This window comes from Oryzias melastigma, linkage group LG15 (genome assembly GCF_002922805.2).
Source record: "Oryzias melastigma strain HK-1 linkage group LG15, ASM292280v2, whole genome shotgun sequence".
Taxonomy (NCBI): domain Eukaryota; kingdom Metazoa; phylum Chordata; class Actinopteri; order Beloniformes; family Adrianichthyidae; genus Oryzias; species Oryzias melastigma.
This window is the reverse complement of record NC_050526.1, coordinates 24502818-24521345: the sequence shown is the minus strand read 5'-3', so window position 1 is coordinate 24521345 and position 18528 is coordinate 24502818. Positions and strand designations below refer to the sequence as shown.

Here is an 18528-nt window from a genome sequence, read left to right as displayed (position 1 = left end):
AAACCGAAAACTCAGAGTTTTGCCGAATTTGGAGTTCACGAACTCAGAGTTCCAACAAAACCTGCTTCTTGAAACGGGCCCCTGGTCCGGCCCACTTGAGATCAGACGGGTTGAGTGTGGCCCCAGAACCAAAATGAGTTTGACACCCCTGACATAAACAAGCCCACTGTGAACATAGTAGTAGATTTTTCTTTAAGATAATGTCAAATCTATTTGCTTTTATGCCCTCATATTGCAGTTACGCATATTATTTGATATATTTTAAGACTGCACCTGTTTTCAGGATATTTCCTACTTGTGTGGCGTTCTTACCTGGTGGCCCCATGGGTCCCGGCTCTCCTGGTAACCCCAGCCCCATCTGCCCCCGCTCTCCTTTCTGACCCCTGTATCCTAGTAACACACAAACACACAACACTCTGAGCAAACACCACAAACAAAAAAGCACAAAAGTGTGTCGCCATGTGGTTAGTACGATTAGTCTAACAAGGCCAGGGAGGGTCAAGCCGGACCTACAAAGAGCTTATGCAACCGTTGTATCTGCTCAGGGAATCAGTTTCCTATAAATGTTACATATTTATCATGGTATAAACTGGAAAGACATTGAGCTTTTGCTTAATGTATTTTTAAAGATGCAGCTGCGGCAGTTGCTGTTGAAAAAACAAAACATAAAAACAGAATTTTTAAACCTTACAATTTAAAAAAAAAAGAAAAAAAAGGGGACCTTGCAGACATTTCGGCAAAATACAAATCATCAAACAAGCCATCTGCACGTTAGTGTTTGAAGATGCAGGCGTCATGGTCAACATCAGCACCGGAAGAACATGTCTTTGAAGACTTTAGAATAGATAGAGGAGGATTTTGTTGAAGACCGTGTCCATACAAGAGTCACTGAAGATGCAAAGAAGATTCAATCCCTATAAAGTGCAGATGTAAAAAACATACGGTTTATGCTAGCATGATGTTTAAATCTTTCTTAGAATTCAGAAAAGCCATAAAGGGGACAATCACAGCCACATGCTTAATCTGTCAAGAAGAGGTTAAAATATATAAAATAAACATCTAAAGCATTCATCTTCAAATCTGAGCAGGCAGTATTTTCATCACAATGTGCACAAAGTTCTTATCCAGAAGCTCTCTTTCCATTGCATGCAAACCTCGGTGGCCTTAACAGCTCAGAACGGCAGCATTCCAAGTAAAAATGCAAAGGTGCTGCAACAAAATTTCCCCATGAGGCACTTAAAGTAATGGAGTCTCACAACCAGTGGTTCCACGGAGTGTATCAGAACCACTGACAGGAGTATCAGGCATCGCACTGGCTGGCCCAAAGGAGAAACGCTCCGATGCTTACATGTCAGTGAAAATCTCAGAAGAAAAGGCGTATGAATGCTCCAAAACTGAATCTCAAAGAGCGAAGGGGCTATCCACACATTGGCACAATAATGAGACTTCTTTCAACACTCACAGAGCCCGGGGCATTCATTCAGGGAGGAGACGTTCCATGGAGAAAAGTGCACTGTACCTTAAGCGAGAGGGATAAAAAATTCTGAACAACACACAGAGCAATAAGCTTGAGTGGCTTGCTGGATTGGTGCACTCTGACAAAGATCGAAAAAAGGCCAGCTGCTGCACTTGATCAGAAACAAATTGTTTCCAGAGTCACTAATGTCCAGGATTACATTGCCTGGGTTTCTTTCTTGATTGATAGAGTTGCAGTCCCACATTTGTGTACAGGTTCGTAAACATGAATGAAAACCACATCATCGTTGCACACAACTGGTATAACTGACCAAAAAAAGAAAAACCTTTCTCTTTAATCAGCTTCTCCATCAAATACAGAATATTTACAGAAACATTTGTAAGTATAACACAAAAAGAGCAGCGTAAAAACACAATTTAAAGCCTGATGTATAAAAAGCAGTTTCAGTCAGCTTTGATAAATATACATTAGTCACTAAAATACAAAACAACAAAAATATGTTAAGACAAGAAAAGGCAGGGTTTGTAGAACATGCATTTAAAACAATAACTTAACATTAGAGATTTTTCATTGGACATAAAAGATGAAAAGAATGATAAATGAGCACTCAATTACAACAAAGGGGTAAATAAAAGAAACACTGCTCTTCAGCACAAGTCCTAATGGGTCTGCTCTAACAGCTGGAGACTTCCTCCCTTGTGCAATCAAACCGAGAGGAAAAAAAAAAGAAAAAAAGACAGTGAATTCAACAAAGGGGGTTATTTTTCTCCATAAACAATTCACTTTGGCACAATGGAGAACAAGTCAAATTGGATATTCCAAAGGAGCACAGTCTCCAACGAAGGATGACGAGAAATAATGAGGAAATATTACCCCGATCTCTCACCAGCTGAGTGGAGGCACAAGTCAAAGATAGGGAAAAAAAATTAAGAAGTTGTTGAATTTTTGATTTATCAAGGGAAATAACTTTTTTTGTTTTTGTTTTCAATAAATATTCATTCTAAAGCTACATTATAAATCACCTAAAAAACAAACAAACAATTTTGAACATAAAAACTCCAAACAAGCATAAAAAGAATCCGAGACGCGAGGCATTAAAGACCCACTCTGATAAAAATGTATTTTTAACATGTTCTTTTCTGATGATGGAAGACATATATTAGGACAAATACGCTTACACTTGCATTTCTGAGTATTTTATAAATGAAACTGTTGTGAATCAGCAGAAGATGTTAAAATGCCATTTGAGAAAGATTGTAATTTCTAAGTAGAAAATACGTTAAGCTTCCTGATCTCCTCCATTTCAATGATCTTGTAGACAATCAGTTCCATTTGCATTTTATTGTACTGGTAATGTTAATTTAGGCCACCTGCTGAGCTCCTGCAGAAACTATGTGCTAGAAAATTTTAGATTTTGATTAAAAATTGCATAATCATATCAAAAAAACACTGAAATGCCTTAAAGATGATCAGAGTGGGTCTTCAACACGAGTTAATTCAACTACAATACACATGAATCAAACAGCATTTTTAATAATAGCAGTAGCTTTAAACCTTAATGGTCTTGAAAAATGTGAGGTAGATACAAAGCTTAAGGAGGCGCCCGATGCAGCGGTGCTGCCATCTGCACCGTCACAAAGCGCTCCTCTCTAAAAGTGAATATGCCACAGTTCTGCTGCAGACACTTTACAGATTTAGGCGAGTCTGAGCCACAAAGCCTGACCTGCAAACCATTAGTGTTGCACGAACAGTCAGAGATTTGAATTAGTTTGATAAAAAGTGTCCGCCCTCCATCCTGACTATGCTCCTTTAGTATTTGAGAAGATTTCTCTTCGGGAGTGAGGTGTCAATACCGAAGCTCTCTCCTGTCCACATGGATAACACTTTCTCTTTTTCACAGCCAATTCTTCGTTTGTCTTCATATTTCCCAGAAAGCTGCTGTGTACCACACTCCTCGCCTTTTCTCTGCTTCCCGCCCCTCAGTCTGCATTGATATATGGGTCTATGCAAGAGAAAAATACCCATGAATCCATGCAAAACAAGTGTGTCAGCCCAGCCCCTCTTCATCCGCCTAATCATTAATAATATGTCGGCTAGTTTTTCAACAAAATAAAAGGTTGGAGTCAGAATTTCTACTAACTGGTCCCTCTTTTTATGTCAGGTTCAGAACAAAGTAGAGTTGAACAGTTGGACTTGAAAAAGTGGCTCCAACCATTCAGTCACTTTAGTCACAACTGAAATACAGTCACAAACAAGCAAAAACAATATTTTATTTTCCTACAAAACTGTTGTTTTTCTCCTAATCTCCTACCTTGAGGACCAGGTGATCCGGGTTCTCCTGGTGGGCCTGGTGATCCGTCTTTCCCGGGAGGTCCTGGAGGCCCTTGGAGCTGAGGGGCTAGGATGCCTGCATGAGTCTTCTGCTGCATGGCAGCACCTGACAGTTTCTCTGTGAGGCAAAACAATCAAAGAGGATGTTGAAAAGAGAAGCTCAAAGGGGGACACAAAAGGGCTGAAGCGCAATCTCAGCAACAGCGGCCACGCTATAAACAATGTTAAATGTCAGACAATTTGTACCTTGAAAAATCCTCATTACTTCATTTTGGATGAACGTTCTGAGTTCCCCTGTGAAGCCCGGGTCATCCTGCATGAAGGGAGAACAAAAGGTGTATTTTAATAAGAAAGAAGAAAAAAATCCAATTATGTGACAAAATAACTACACTCAAAAAAAAATACAGCAAGCTGGAAAAACATGCAATATCACTAGAATTACAGAAAAATATGAACATAATTCATAAATGAAACAATAATGGATCACAAAGCATTTTTAAGACATTTTATTCCACAAATGTATAAAATGTACTTAAGTCAATGAGGATTGTAATATTAATTTAAAGGGTGAGATCTTTTCAGTGCTTTTGCAGCAGTAAAAGACTTCATAGCTAAGAAATGTATTTAGATTTTATTTCTAAATGTAGGAAAACAATAAATAAAACTAGTACAATTGGAATATGTATGTCAACATATTATTGCATCAATCCAGTCTTGAATGTGGTAAAATCACAATTATTAAAATATTTCCAGATTTTTTAAAGACTTCTTTTTGTTCCTAAAGATTTATTTCAAATATATTCAGATTGAGAGATGAATTTAGAAATAACTTAAATCATTTAAAGTAAATGCTATAATTGAATTTCTTAACTTTTGTTTTTATGAATAGTGAAAGGAATTTGAGCATTTATTTTCTTTCGTTTTCATTACAATTATTCTGCCCAGGAAAGTTCTTTTTCACTGCAGTTTCAATAAAGTTCATTTTGAATCCAGCTTTATTGTCCATTGTCATAGCCACAGAGTTTGTTTTGCACACACTGTATATCAACGTCTGCAGCTTTAATTTTTACTCCTTCAACTCACGCAGTCCTATGGAAAGCAATGACTGAAAGTGGGATATTAATTATTTATATGTGAATTTCTAAATACCATTTTCTCTTTGTGGTTTTACTCCATTGTTGATGTCTGTGAAGCAAAGAGTTTTGCTGGCAGCTTCCTTGTGCAAACACGGGGCACACAACGCACAACAGGAAAAGCACGACAATCGTATAAAATTTGTTTCTCAATAAAAATTTAAAAAATCAAAGTCTTTATAACTTTCCCTTTTATTTGGAAATGTTTAATCCTAACTTTTGGTGACCAAAATCTAAAATTTTAAGGATATTTCTTTAGTGCTTTTTACGTTTTTCTTGCTTAGTTGATTTGATTGCTTAATTGTTGATTAAAAAAAATTGACACTTTAAACACCCACTCCAATCGATTTGTTTTTAAAGTGCTCCCGGGGTTATGAATAAGATGTTTTTATCCAAAAACTTGTCATTTTCTACAAGAGCAGCAGTAGTTCATTTGAAATTTGCCTCTAAGTTGTTGACGGGACTGTAGGCATGGATCAATACATGAAAAAAATGCCACAAAAACATTTTAAAAATCACCAAAAACACAATTTTCAAAGAAGTGGTTCTTTAATAAAGTGACAAATTTCAAATTCTTGAAACTACATTTTGCCAAATTTAACAAAATATGTTGTTTTATGCTGATACGCTTGTTTAGCTGCTTTTGCTATTTCATAAAGAAATAATGCGTGACCCATAACCCATATTCTAACAATTAATTCTGCTTTCTTTCCAAAGTGTCAACGTGATGATCCGACTATGTCTAAACCTTCTGCTAGATTCCAGATGTTTTTGTTTTGTTTTCCTAAAGCAGGGATGACCTACTTCACAAATCATCTTTCACAGCTTGTTATGGTTTCCAAGTCCTTGTGTTATTGTCACACAACTCAAGATGTCTTCATGAAAAGATAATGAATAAACAGTGTGGTTTTGCCTAAAACTTGGGTATGAATGGTCTCAAATAAAAGATGAAAATCTGCTTATTTAACTTTCACTACATCAAAATCTAAATATATCTTAGCACAAACAGCAGCCTCATTTGCAATCCTTAAAAACAAGCTGAACTAAACTATAAACTATTTTGTAGCTTCCTTGGCAAATTAAAAATCTATATCTTGGCAAATAATTTTTTTTTTTATTGGACAGTGTGACCCCAACATGGTTTTTGTTGATTTGGTTCTTCATTTGCTGGCTGCTTTGGATAAATGCTAAATAATTGTAATTTTCAAAAATTGATATGGTTTTGCAAAAAAATGAAATAATTTGAAAAAGTAGAACAGTCACAAAAAAGTTTCGCTAAAGAGGCTTAAAAAGTTTAGACAGGTTTGTATTAGTCATGACAGCTGCTCTCAGCTGCATTGCTTTCCAGGGCAGCACCAGTAACAACGGCAAACAATGGTGGGCTTAAACGATGAATCTCTACATTCAAAGCAGCTTTTCATCACTGCGAATGTTATGCAACTGCAGTTAGTGTAAAATGTCTGTGACAGACGGGGGTGTTTTCTCTGCTCTGCAGAGCTCTTGGCATGCCCACATATCTGTCTTTCTCTGTTTCTCTCCCTCTCTGACCTTCTGTTGCGTCTAGATGATCAGGAGTGGGAAGTGATGAGCAGAAAGAGAACAGCAAGCTGCCTCGCTCGGTTTTGTTTGATGTTTCATGCAGAAAGCTGTAGCTGCACCATTTTCCATAGCGGGAATGCAAACTGAGCTAGTTACGGCAGCTGCAGGAGTAAGTTGGATGATTAACATTTTAGTCATCTGGGAGGACAGTCTGTTTACGCTGAGCTGTGTGCCGTTTTAGCACTTACCAGAAGTTTTACACTTTCCAACTCTCCTGGAGGGCCGGGATCGCCTTTCAAACCTGGTGGACCAGTGGGGCCCGGATCTCCTGGGCGTCCCCTCTCGCCTTGAAGACCTCGTTCCCCTGGGATCCCCGGATCGCCCTGCAGTGGAAAAACCAACCCACATCGGATCAACGGGAATGGATGCACTCTACATGAACCGCAACTACCTTTTCTTAGCTGGTACAACCAGCTATATCGTCACCACAGTTTTTAGGCCAACTGTTTTCACTCAAAGTGACCCTTTTATTTGAATGTGTTGTTACCTGCTGCACAACTAAAAGCCTCATTTCATAATCTCAATTACCAGCATTTGTAACAGATTACTGCAAAAAAAGAAAAAAAAGTGTGACAGTTCTTTTGCCAATACAATAGGAAGCTGCAGTGAGATTTAAATGCCTGTTTCTAGTGTTTATGTGCTTGTGGGGATTAGTCACATTTGTGCTGAAGAGGGGTCTTTCATTAGTATTCATTACTTTTCATCAACACGTTTATGCGTTGCAGTTTGAGTCCCTAAACAGCTTCTCTTTAGGAAAACAGGAGTGATGCTACTTACCCGTTCTCCCTTGGATCCTCTGTCACCTGCTTTGCCCGCGATTCCCTTTAAAAACAAACAGAATTTTCTGGAATAAGTCTGAATAAAATGCTAAAAAATGTCATTCACACATAACATGCTTCTACTTTTCTTACAAATTTGAGCTTTTTTTAAATTAAATCTCACACATTCTCTGTGATATTTGCAGAGGATATTCCTCGGTTGCCTAAAGGAAGACTGAGCAAGCATTTTTTTTGGAATTTCTTTACTTTGAAAAAAGCACACTTTTCAGATGACTGTGCATTGATTGCTTCTCTTTCAGGTCAGGCGTTTCACTCATATAATATCTCCCAGTATAGCATTTCACCTTCTGCAATGTCACGGCTCCCCTGCATCTCTTCGGTTTTGTTTCAGACAGCCCAGATTTTCCATCAGCTGTCCCTGCTGTACGCAGGAGCCGCAAGGAAAAATACCTGTCTACTGCTTCATGTCACAACATCCCGTGTCTTCCAGTCACTCCCTGTCACTCCTCATTGCTTCCCTTTACTTTCCTAAAAGCGGTACCACCGGGAGCATCCTTGCATCAATTTCCCACTGGATTACAGGAGCCATGCAAAGGAGAATCTGCCATGATGTGGTTTTAAAACGGGCATCGCTTTGTGACGGCATTCTCCCTTCCTTGCTTTAATCTGCGGTTCGGTGTATTCCCCACAGCCTGATGGGAAGCTTAAATCTATCATCTTGCCTACTGAAATGTGCTTCCCTGAGCCTTCTGTTAAGCCTCAAACCACAGAGTGGAGCAGAGCAGCAACGCAGCCTACTAGATGGCACTGTTGCCCCACCGAAAAGTGAGCAGAGGGACTCAGTGGAAAGCTGGAATAATAATGAAGGAATATTAAATGATAGAACAAACAATAAAGTATTGGGGCAGTCATTAAGGTGTAATGAGAAAAAAAATCATTCATATTACAACAAAACAGCAATAATCACTATCAGTCAAGTTTGACTGCTAGATCATAATGTGTTGGAAATGGCTATTTAAAAAGATCTGTTCAGTATCACCCCAGACCATTCTCTGAAACAAATTGTGTTTAATAAATTTGATTAGACACCTAAAAGCAGACTTTTCTGCAGTGTTTTTGCTTCAGCTGTGGCCAAGTTCACCAAGCAGCAAAATGAATAATTATTTGAAGTGTCTACTGCCATTTACTACAAACATTTTATCGCTGTTTGAAAGCAATAACTGTATAATTAGGCTAGAAGACGAAAAGTCAACAAAGCCTTAAATCTGCAGGATTCCATTTACTTTTTTATCACTAAAATCTCAGATATGCAAATAGGTTTAATGCAGTCAGCATGCTGTAGCTGGAGGGGGGGATAAAGATCTGCTGTGCCATCTTTCTGCAGCTTGGCTGATGTAAAGCACTGTCTATAAGGGGATTTGCAATGATGTTTGCGCAACTCACCTTGTATCCCGGACTTCCATCTTTTCCAGGCCTCCCCTGCTCAAGGAGCGCAACACAAACAAAGACATTTTGTATCAGCTCCCACCTTCGATTGGATCAGCACTGTTGCACTCCTAGTAATCTCCACAGTTAATGAGATATCTCAAGCAAGGGATAATGATCCTGATTGCCGAGTGAACATGGCTTCTTTGTGTGCTTACAGGGAAAATTACAAAAACTATCTCTGATGGTAATGACATAGGGGGATGTAATCATGTATGGGACAAGGGAAAGCCAACATTTGTGTTTCATCGAGCGTCCTTGAGTCCCTAGATCCCTGCTAACACACAATGTTGCCGCACAGGAAGCACCACAATAGTGGAAGCTACACTGGCAGTGTCAAATATTGATAATAAGGGGAAAAGCAGCAGCATTTCCTTACAGGAACACCTTGCGGACCCTCTGGTCCAGGGAATCCTGTCTCTCCGATCGGTCCCCTCTCACCCTATCGGAGAACAGAGGCAGCCGGCTTGTCAGTCTGGATGACAAAGGAATGACGCGTCGGATTGACAATTCAAAGAGAATCGGAGGCTGCGGCTCACCGGCTCTCCTGGGATTCCTGGCTCTCCGCGAGCGCCGGGCTTCCCCTGTCAATCACAAACATATGAGGAGAAAACACGGTGTTTGACAGGTCCTCAACGATGTCACATCTGCAGAACCTCTGCAGCCTCCTATTCAGTGAATAGTTCACAGCTAATGGTGTAGCTGCTAACAAACAGACTAATAGAAATTTCAATATGAGCAGTGAAAAGTCATTGGAGTATTTTGAAATTTGCTCAAACATTTATAGGATGCTGCTGATTGCAGAGAAAGTAAAAGAACTATACTTACTGGAGGACCTAGCAACCCAGGTGGACCAGGTACACCAGGATCACCCTACGATTAAAACCCACGTAAGACAAATAAGTTAAACTGAGTCATTTGAATGTTTATGTCAAGCTGGTTTAAATAGAAAATGTTTAAAGAGGAATGACCAAAATATGTGTGAAGACTCCAGTGGTCTTTTTTTTAAATTAAAAAATCCAGTTTTTAAGGGAAAAAAAATGTCATTTTCTAGCATATAGTATCTGCAAAGTGGCAGTAATTCATCAGAAAATCCCCTCAAAGCTGTGGTCAGGACTGTTCACACCCTTACCGACACCCATTTGTTTACATGCTATCCCGCTAGCTTACAAGACCTAACATTAGCCATGCAACCAAAATGGTGGACAATATTAGGGATGTAACCGCAAAGTTTTGAGCCAGCTCAGCAGAGGAAAGCAAAGATGGTAATGGATCTATTTGTTTGCGTGTAAAGCAGAGCTTGGGAGCATGTGGTCTGCTGATTGTAGCTTCTATGTCACAAAAAAAATTTTTTTTTTCAAAACAGCGTTTTTTTGTCTGATCTCGATTTGAATAAATAAATACAAAAAAAATGCAATTTTAAGCTTCATTTTCTCTCTGCATCATGAGAAAAAGGCTACAAGAACATGATAAAAACACAAAAAACCCCCACATTTTTCATAAAAGTGGGTATTCAAGAAATTTCCTAGTCTTCACCAGTAAATGTTAAAAATCTGACAGCAGGAAGAAGAATAAATACTCTTTAGGTCCTAGACTCTGAAATTATCCACCCGCACTGATCTTCCACTCAGCAAAAAGTCACACATTCACAATCAGTGTTGAATTTGGCCAGACGCAACAATGAAAACGTCCACTGAGAATAAGCGTTGTTAAGTTAAGGAACAGTGTAGCACTAGTAACTCACTGTGATTCCTGAGAGCTTTGAAAAATTGAACTCAAAAGATTGCACATTAATTGGAACCAGAATTTCTTTCATGCAGTCTGCAAACGCAAGTCAGACTCGTGTCATTTCTCTCTTTTCTAGTGGGGATCATTCACAGATTTGGTTTTGTCGTCCTCATGGCTCATTAGTGGTATTTTCCCACTGCTTACCTTGGAGCCAGGTAGTCCCTCAAGCCCTGGTAAACCCATGGCTCCTGTTTCACCCTGGGAGAGGAAAAAAAAAAAAAAAACAACACCTGCTGGTAAAATGAAGAGATCACTCCTCATCAAGATCGCAAACGACTGCTACCACCATTGCTAAAACCTAGAAGGATTATGTTTTAGTTTAAAAATCCTCCATAAGAGATCAAATTTAGCAAAAGTAAGTTGTAGTGTAAATGGGTGGTTTAGGCAATGAATTAACAAGTGAACAAAGCCTTTAGCTATTTGGAAAAAAGGATAATGAGATTTGAAGAAGCTGATAATTCTCAAATTTCTGTCTTTAATTAAAGGGATATTTTTGTCAATACAAAACTATTGTCAAAAGCTTTGGTAAAACTGTTTCAAGCACAACACCACATCAGAAAATAAAAGAAAAAGAAAATGACAAAAGGACGATTTTGTGCTCTAAAAATAGAGGTTCATTCCAGACGTTTGAGCAAGTGATGGCTTCTGTCTGCTGCTTTTTGCCCAAGCTGCCATGGAGAAATGCCATTACACAGGACACGGGGCAAGCGGTGCAGACATAGACGAATTGTCCAGGTAATTGTCACACATGCAGATTGTCATGAATAAGCTATTGTGGCTAACGGGAGAACGGGCCGGCCAGAGGATCAGCTGTGAGACGGATTGGGGCAATTTCAGCGCAGCACTGGAGCCAGTCACACAATTTATTAAAATGTCAAATTAACATCCTGGTGAAAAATCACCGTGCAACAAAACAATAAAAAATGCAATTGGCCCCATGAGGATAAAGAATCCAAGTTGATGGCAGAAACGTCAAGTTGCTTCTACGTCTGTGGACTGTGAGAATTGTTTTCAGGAGAGAGGAGGAGGAGTGCTTCTGAAGAGCAGAAAGGGTTCAAGGTTTCCCACTGGCAAAACAATATGGTATAAAGGTTTCAAATATATCGAAGACAAGGTCTTTTCTTTTTTTTTTCTTCTTCTAGTGTTGGGAGTTGTACATGGAGTGGTTAAGTGCTCAGACTGGAGGCTGTATTGACTTCTTCCGTACAATGAAAAACCACAGAGATAATGAAGGAAAGCAACTGGTAGCTCTGCCACATTTTATGTGAGCAGAAAAAAACAGTAAAAAAATGATGCACTGCTGACAGAAAAGCTTCAACTCACGGCAGGTCCTTGATCTCCTTTGGGACCCTTTAAAGAGAGAAGGAAAGAGGACAGATTATCTGAATGAATGCGACACCCGTGCCATAAAAACCATAAATACAGGCTAAAAAGACACATGTGGCTACACGTTATTGTCATTCAGATTTATAATGTTCGTTATTGCTTTTCTTTTCGTACAGTAGCTCTCTGTAAATCATGCTAATATTAAAGCCGTGGCACATGGAAGGATCACAGACACTGCAAGCGTTGTTGGTTTTACAAAACATAGAGAAAACGGAGTATTATTGATAAATTGTGTGTCATGTCCCTCTGAACACTGATGAAGAAGCTCTCTTATTGATTGTTCCCAAGGAGCTGTTGGGCTGTGATGGATGCAGTACAGGGTGAGGCATCCTTAAGATTTAGCTATAGTTCATGGGGCATTGTGCACTGGGAACAGTGCGATGTTGGCTTTCTGTCACCTTCTTAAGTGTTCGTTTTGGTGGCTGGATCCCTGCAGGCCCTCTGACTCAATGTCTCCCAGGACTGGACAAGATTACAAACTGTCTGATAAGCAGAAGCAGGCGGAACAGATAAGGAAATCGGGTCACTTCGGCTTAGCACTGTGCTGAGCAGCTGAACTTCTGAAATCCATTTTGCATATCAATGAGGGTGTGTGTCCTGGGGTGTATCAGAGGCACCTGTTTGAGAGTCAGGAAGCCTCTTGGCCTTTGCCAACTACCAGCTTTCAATGAGCGTGATTGACTGTGATATAAGAGCCTCTGAAGCCAAGATAACACTGGAGGGCTGGCCGGGTTATTTGTTATTCAGCTCTCTCCGGCTCTGCAGCTCATACAGTACCAGCATCCCTGTTTGCTTGTGTTCCTCCACAGTGCACAGTAAAGGATTCGCTTTAGGCAAAACAACACTTACCGGAGCACCGGGAGCTCCAGGAGGTCCTAAAATAGCTCCACCGTTCTGAAAAGACATTTCTTTATGTAATGACTACATATTTCTGAATATGGGTCAAATTTAATCCACAAGCTTGATGTATTTTTTGTGCTAGATTGAAACCCAGCTTGGATCACAAGGCTTTACCTGTAGCTTGTATAGACTGCTCATGCCATTCCCCTCCACATAAGGCGGACCCTGAAAGACCATTAACAGTGAATCAGACATTTTTTTTTTCTAAGATGTAGTTTGAAACTTAGTCACATGCATGTAGAGCTGCTGCAGGTTTGTGGATTGGCCTGGTTGTAGAGGCTTGTAGAGGGGGGTGGCCGCATCTTAAGAGCCACCTCAAGAAAATTGACTTATGATTATTGCATGTGAGGTAAGTGTATTATAAGGTATCTGTAGTAATTACATTGATCAATTTTACTTAAAAGTGCCTTTGAAGGAACTCAAGGAAAACGTACAAAGCAAAAAAAAAAAAAATGCCCAATGAGGCAAATTGAATTTGTGATATTGGGCTATATAAATAAAATTGAATTGAATTGAAAGGTCAGTAAGTTTACAAAAATATTCATTAAAAAACACAAAAAATAGCAGCTGACAGAAAATCAAAAGTGAATCAGATTTAAACAGATGAGTTTGGATTTGAAGGTTGGTAGGGAGCCTATGTCACAGAGGTCAGGAGGTAGGGAAGGAGAGGCAGCATTGATAAAAAAGGAAAATATCTGCAACACATATAAGCAAATGGAAAATTTGCTAATGGATGTTGCAAGCAGGTAATGGTATTGTACAGTGCCCTTATGCGCACTTAGTCGTTAGTAAGGTGTGAGGATTGTCTCCTTACTGACTGAACACAAATGTTGCACGTGTGGAGTGTGCACATAAAAGGTAAGTGCCTGTAGGATGCCCACAGAAGATAACTCTAATTGCTTAATTTGCTCATTTCTAACAGACAGGCTACATGCTAGGAGTGGATAAAAAGTGTGCAGCAGAGTTTCAGGAAATTGAAAAAACTGAGAAACTAAGACACACCTGCATCTCACCTTACTTAACCCACCGTGTTGTGTAAGTGTTTGCTACGACCTGTCCCCCTCAGCATGCTGTCGTAGACCGAGTTACCCTCATATTTCATTTGGTCCTTCTGTTGGTTTTCTCAATTTTTCACCTGCAGACAGCCCTTAAGGCCAACTGTGACTAAGGCTTAAAGCTTGGAAAGTCTTACAGAAACCACAGTGAAATAAAATGCTCCTTTAGAGAAGGGAGAGTGAAAAGTGACGTAAAAAGCAAATTAGGAAATTAAGCTAAAGAGTACAGAAGTGTGATTCAAAAATATTTCAGTTTAAGAATAGTTTTTTCTATCTTCTTAGGTGGTATTCGAACATAAAATGGCGTTTTCCCATGATAGACTGGTCAAGGGAAGCTATTGTAAAAGAAGTAGTTCTAATTTAGAAGCACACCAATGTCTGTGCCCTTTTCAGGCCATTAAGCCATCCCCTGTCCTCCCAGACTGCAGTTTATGAGACCAGGGTGTGAGCATGTGAGTGTGAGGAAGTGGGGGAGCACAGCCGGTTCAAGGGGACATCTGATGAATTATAGATTTGCCTTTGGAAGTGCTTACTCACTTGCCTTCTAAAGGGACCGGGCAGAATTCAACACCAGCAAGGAAGTGACCACAGTTTCTTCACATTCACATGTATTCTTTACTTAAATTGTTCCCAAAACAAAAGGAGCAAAACACTCCTGCAAACTGATGCAGAGGTAAAAAAAAAAAAAAAAAAACTTCGACTGTGGGAATGTTTTTGTGACTCATTATTCCAGTCTGGCTCATGCTGAGGAACTCACTGGGGGTCCTGGAAGTCCTGGTTTGCCGGGAGGTCCTTCATTTCCCTGTCAAACACAAACCAGAGATCTTCTTAAATATGACTGTGAAAACACAAATGTTTGCTTGGCCTTGTTCCATGCTAATGTAATGCAGTGATATGGAACATCAGTTGCCAACCTCTATAAAATGCTCTCAGAGATGCTTTCTGCTACACTTTGATGCACATGGCAATAATACAAACCTTTTTAACATTCTGAATAATATTTCATCCTTGTCATCTTTGTTTTAGTGTAGGAACTAAAATGATTCAGCTTTTTTGCCATAACATTTTTAGAAAGTCCAGTGACACAAAATTCAAGAAAAAAAGGTTCTCTAACTGTTATGTGTACTCACCGAATGATTTGTTTGTGCACAGATTTTACTCAAAATGAGCGAATAAAGCTCAAATTTGCAATGTATCATTTGTACAAATTGTTAAAAACAAAGAATAAATAATCATACTTTGTCTCCTTTTGGTCCAGCTTGGCCAGTTGGTCCAGGTCTACCCATAAGCCCCTAGAACCAGAAAAACAGTCTCAACCTAACGAACACTTAAGCATGTTTTTCCAAAGGTACTCGAATACTTTTATAAAAAAAAAAAAAAAAAAAAAAAAAAGCTACGAGACTATTGGACAGCAACTAAGGAAATTATAAATGATAAAGTATATAAAATGGAACAAAAAATACAGCTAAAAATATGAAACTCTTTTAATATAAAACCACATTAATGATGGAGTTCTTACGGGGGATCCTGTTCGACCGGTTACACCAGGAAGTCCTGGTGCTCCTGGAGGGCCCTGGAAGAGGCAGAGGAGAACAATTGAAATAGAGGGACGGGAGGGGGGCAGAAGATTTTGGAAGGGTGGTAAACAAAACCGAGTTATTTAAATTAATCCCTAATTTAGTTTAATTTAACTTAATTATATTTTTAATGTAACTGTTATTTTAGCGATGTTTAAAAATGCATGTATGGATGATTTCCTAATCTTTGTCAAGAATTATGTTGATATACAGTATCTCTTAAAAGGGGCTTTATACGTGTGTCGGCACAGAAAAAAAAAAAATCCCTAAAAGCGATTAAATACAGAAAATGTAAATAAAATATATAATGAAAAAAATAAAACCTCAAGCTCAAGTTCAAAACTGAACATTAGTTACAGTCAATAGATTTGAAATATCTCCATCTGTAATGGTGATTAGGGCATTTTGCCATGTTGATTGCTCTACAGCTCATTGGCCATGAAGCAGATACTGTAAACATGCAGATTATTGTGTGATTAATTGGAGTAGTCTGTCTTTTTAATAATCACAGATTAAATCCATGTTTTAACACTGAGGATTCTTATTCATTTATCACGACCCTCCTCAATCTATAAAACATTTGCTGGTTGGAAATGGGTTTATTTCAAGAAATAAAAAAACAAAAAAAAAAGGAAAACCAAAGAAGATAGAAATATATGTCTTTACAAAAATATATACATTTTAGGATAGTTAGTCATGAATTTATTGGAATATACATAAGCATTCATCCATGTAAATTTTGAAATATAATGATCAAGAAAGACATTTTGAATTTTTTTGCAGTGAAGAAGAAAAAATAAACGTGGTAGAGGAAAAATGTATTTAAATTATTTTAATTACATATTTTATATTATGGATATTTTTTTGTTGCCAGAGTATTTGCATACCAAAGTATCTACAAACGTGTTAAAAATTATATTTCATCTTTTATTAAGCAGTATATCCTTTAAAATAAGTGAATTAAAGCAGAAAAGTTCAAGAACATGCTGACATAGAAAGATAAATGTGTCCAATCACATAGCTTTCAAATATAATTAAACTAGTAGATTATATTAGCTAAATTAAACTTCTAATTTACTTACCTCATCACCTTTCTCTCCAGAAGGGCCTGGGTAGCCTCTTTCTCCTTTTATTCCCTGCAGGAAAACAGAACCAGTGGGGTATGAAGATGTGAATGTTTTTATCATAAAAAAAATCCCCAAACTAACGGCTGATGGGTGTAAACTTCAAAATGTCTCTTCCAGCACACAACTTAAAATTGCCTCGCCTCGTTCACCGTAGTGCAAGACTGTATCCATAGCAACTACTTTTACAGAGAGCACCTAGTCCTCGTAATGATCTGACTTGCACAACATCTGTTTAGGCTTCCAGCAATGACTCAAAAGGTACATTTATGGAAAGCATTTGTCGGTGTAAGTCTCCATTTACAAGATTAAATATGCATCCAGACAAACAATATTATGCAACAAAATAATGAATTTGACATCATTCTGTCATGCTGATAAGCTATAATGTACAGTTTCTTTATTCACCTTTGGGCCTTCTTTCCCAGGGTTACCCATAGGACCCCGAACACCTGGATCTCCCTGTTTAAGATGAAACAACACAAAACAGAAAAAACCCACAATTAATATAATCACACTTTAAATGACATAACTATTTTAGTTGTTTAAAAGCAGTACAGGATTTCAAGTTTTTCTTACAATTTGTAATGTTTATGTCTTTTTAGCAACTTAATTTTTAAATGTGTTAAATACACAATATACTTTGTGGGCTCATTGTAATCTATTGATCACTTTTCCAAAACTTTCATTCAGGAAACACAGCCTGATCTTGTTGTGGTTGACCTGTCAGTGCTGGTTCAAGTTGATTCAACACTGTTGGGCCAAAACCGCAGGATTGCAAACATTTTAAAAAGTAAGAAGTTGCTCTTAAGCTAAGAGCTAAGTTTGTGCTAGCAGTTAGACTGCTAGATTCTATTAGCACATGAGGTCAATCCACACAAACATAATATATATATATAAGAAATAACTCAATATGGGTGGGATTATATAAATGTGTTTTTTCCCTGTCCCTTCTGAGCAACAAATCAAACTTTACTTGACTTTACGTGATAATCATTATATTTAATAAATCTAAGTACCGTATTTTCCGGACTATAAGTCGCGTTTTTTTTCATAGATTGAATGTCCCTGCGACTTATACTCCAGTGCGACTTATATACGAATTTTTAATGATGAGATATGGACCGTAAGTCTAGAGTGCCCTCTTATGGTGATCTATGCAATTACTTTATTTACTTTAGTTATTCAGACGTGACACAGAGGACGAAGAATTTAAGGGATTTAGTGATATGGAGTGAGATTGCGTGCAATTAATTACAGTAAAGATACAAAGTTGATGAGTTCTTGAGGCTATAGTTAAATAAAACTGTTATGTTATATAAATGCTACACCTTTTCGTTTTTTTCAGTGCGACTTATGTATGTTTTTTTCTTCTTCATTATGCATTTTTTGGCCCCTGCGACTTATACTCCGGTGCGACTTATAGTCTGAAAAATACGGTAGTTTTTTGTGATAAATACATTACTGCAAAAAGGCCTATAAATGATAATGAGTAAATACACTGTCAAAAAGATGGCATCAACTTCTTACATTTTCATTATTTTTCCTTTATTTTATAACAAATGTATTGCTTAATTATATTATTTCATAATTAATGCTTGAAATAAATCAGTAAATCAGAATCCTTTGGGTGAAATCAGGGATTATTTTCCCATGGCACTACCACACATGAGACCAAATGAGTGAATACTTTTGCAGGTCGTGTACAGACAAATCACAACACCAGGTTGCTTTTTTTTTTTAATAACCATGCAGGAAGCTCTTTTATCACTTCAGTAATTGAGGGAACAGCAACCTGAAAATACTGTGGTATCTCCCTGCAGCTTTTTCATTTATTGTGCTTATTTTTATTTTTAGAGTGCAGAGCTGTTATTTAGGAGTCAATGGCTAAATG

General features: G+C 38.2%; 1 protein-coding gene across 1 annotated transcript in view; it reads right to left on the bottom strand.

Moving 5' to 3' along the window:
• Positions 1 to 18528, bottom strand: part of LOC112161827 (collagen alpha-1(XIX) chain) — a 48376-nt gene that overhangs the window by 7622 nt on the left and 22226 nt on the right. Inside the window, exons 18-35 of the mRNA XM_024297296.2 lie at positions 17043 to 17096; positions 16593 to 16646; positions 15453 to 15506; positions 15172 to 15225; positions 14691 to 14735; positions 12993 to 13043; positions 12828 to 12872; positions 11916 to 11942; positions 10737 to 10790; positions 9633 to 9677; positions 9344 to 9388; positions 9184 to 9246; positions 8763 to 8798; positions 7318 to 7362; positions 6729 to 6863; positions 4055 to 4121; positions 3789 to 3926; positions 313 to 390 (exon numbers count right to left, since the gene is read on the bottom strand). Of these exons, the coding sequence (XP_024153064.2) occupies positions 313 to 390; positions 3789 to 3926; positions 4055 to 4121; positions 6729 to 6863; positions 7318 to 7362; positions 8763 to 8798; positions 9184 to 9246; positions 9344 to 9388; positions 9633 to 9677; positions 10737 to 10790; positions 11916 to 11942; positions 12828 to 12872; positions 12993 to 13043; positions 14691 to 14735; positions 15172 to 15225; positions 15453 to 15506; positions 16593 to 16646; positions 17043 to 17096 (1090 nt within the window). The remainder of the gene's footprint in view (positions 1 to 312; positions 391 to 3788; positions 3927 to 4054; positions 4122 to 6728; positions 6864 to 7317; positions 7363 to 8762; positions 8799 to 9183; positions 9247 to 9343; positions 9389 to 9632; positions 9678 to 10736; positions 10791 to 11915; positions 11943 to 12827; positions 12873 to 12992; positions 13044 to 14690; positions 14736 to 15171; positions 15226 to 15452; positions 15507 to 16592; positions 16647 to 17042; positions 17097 to 18528) is intronic.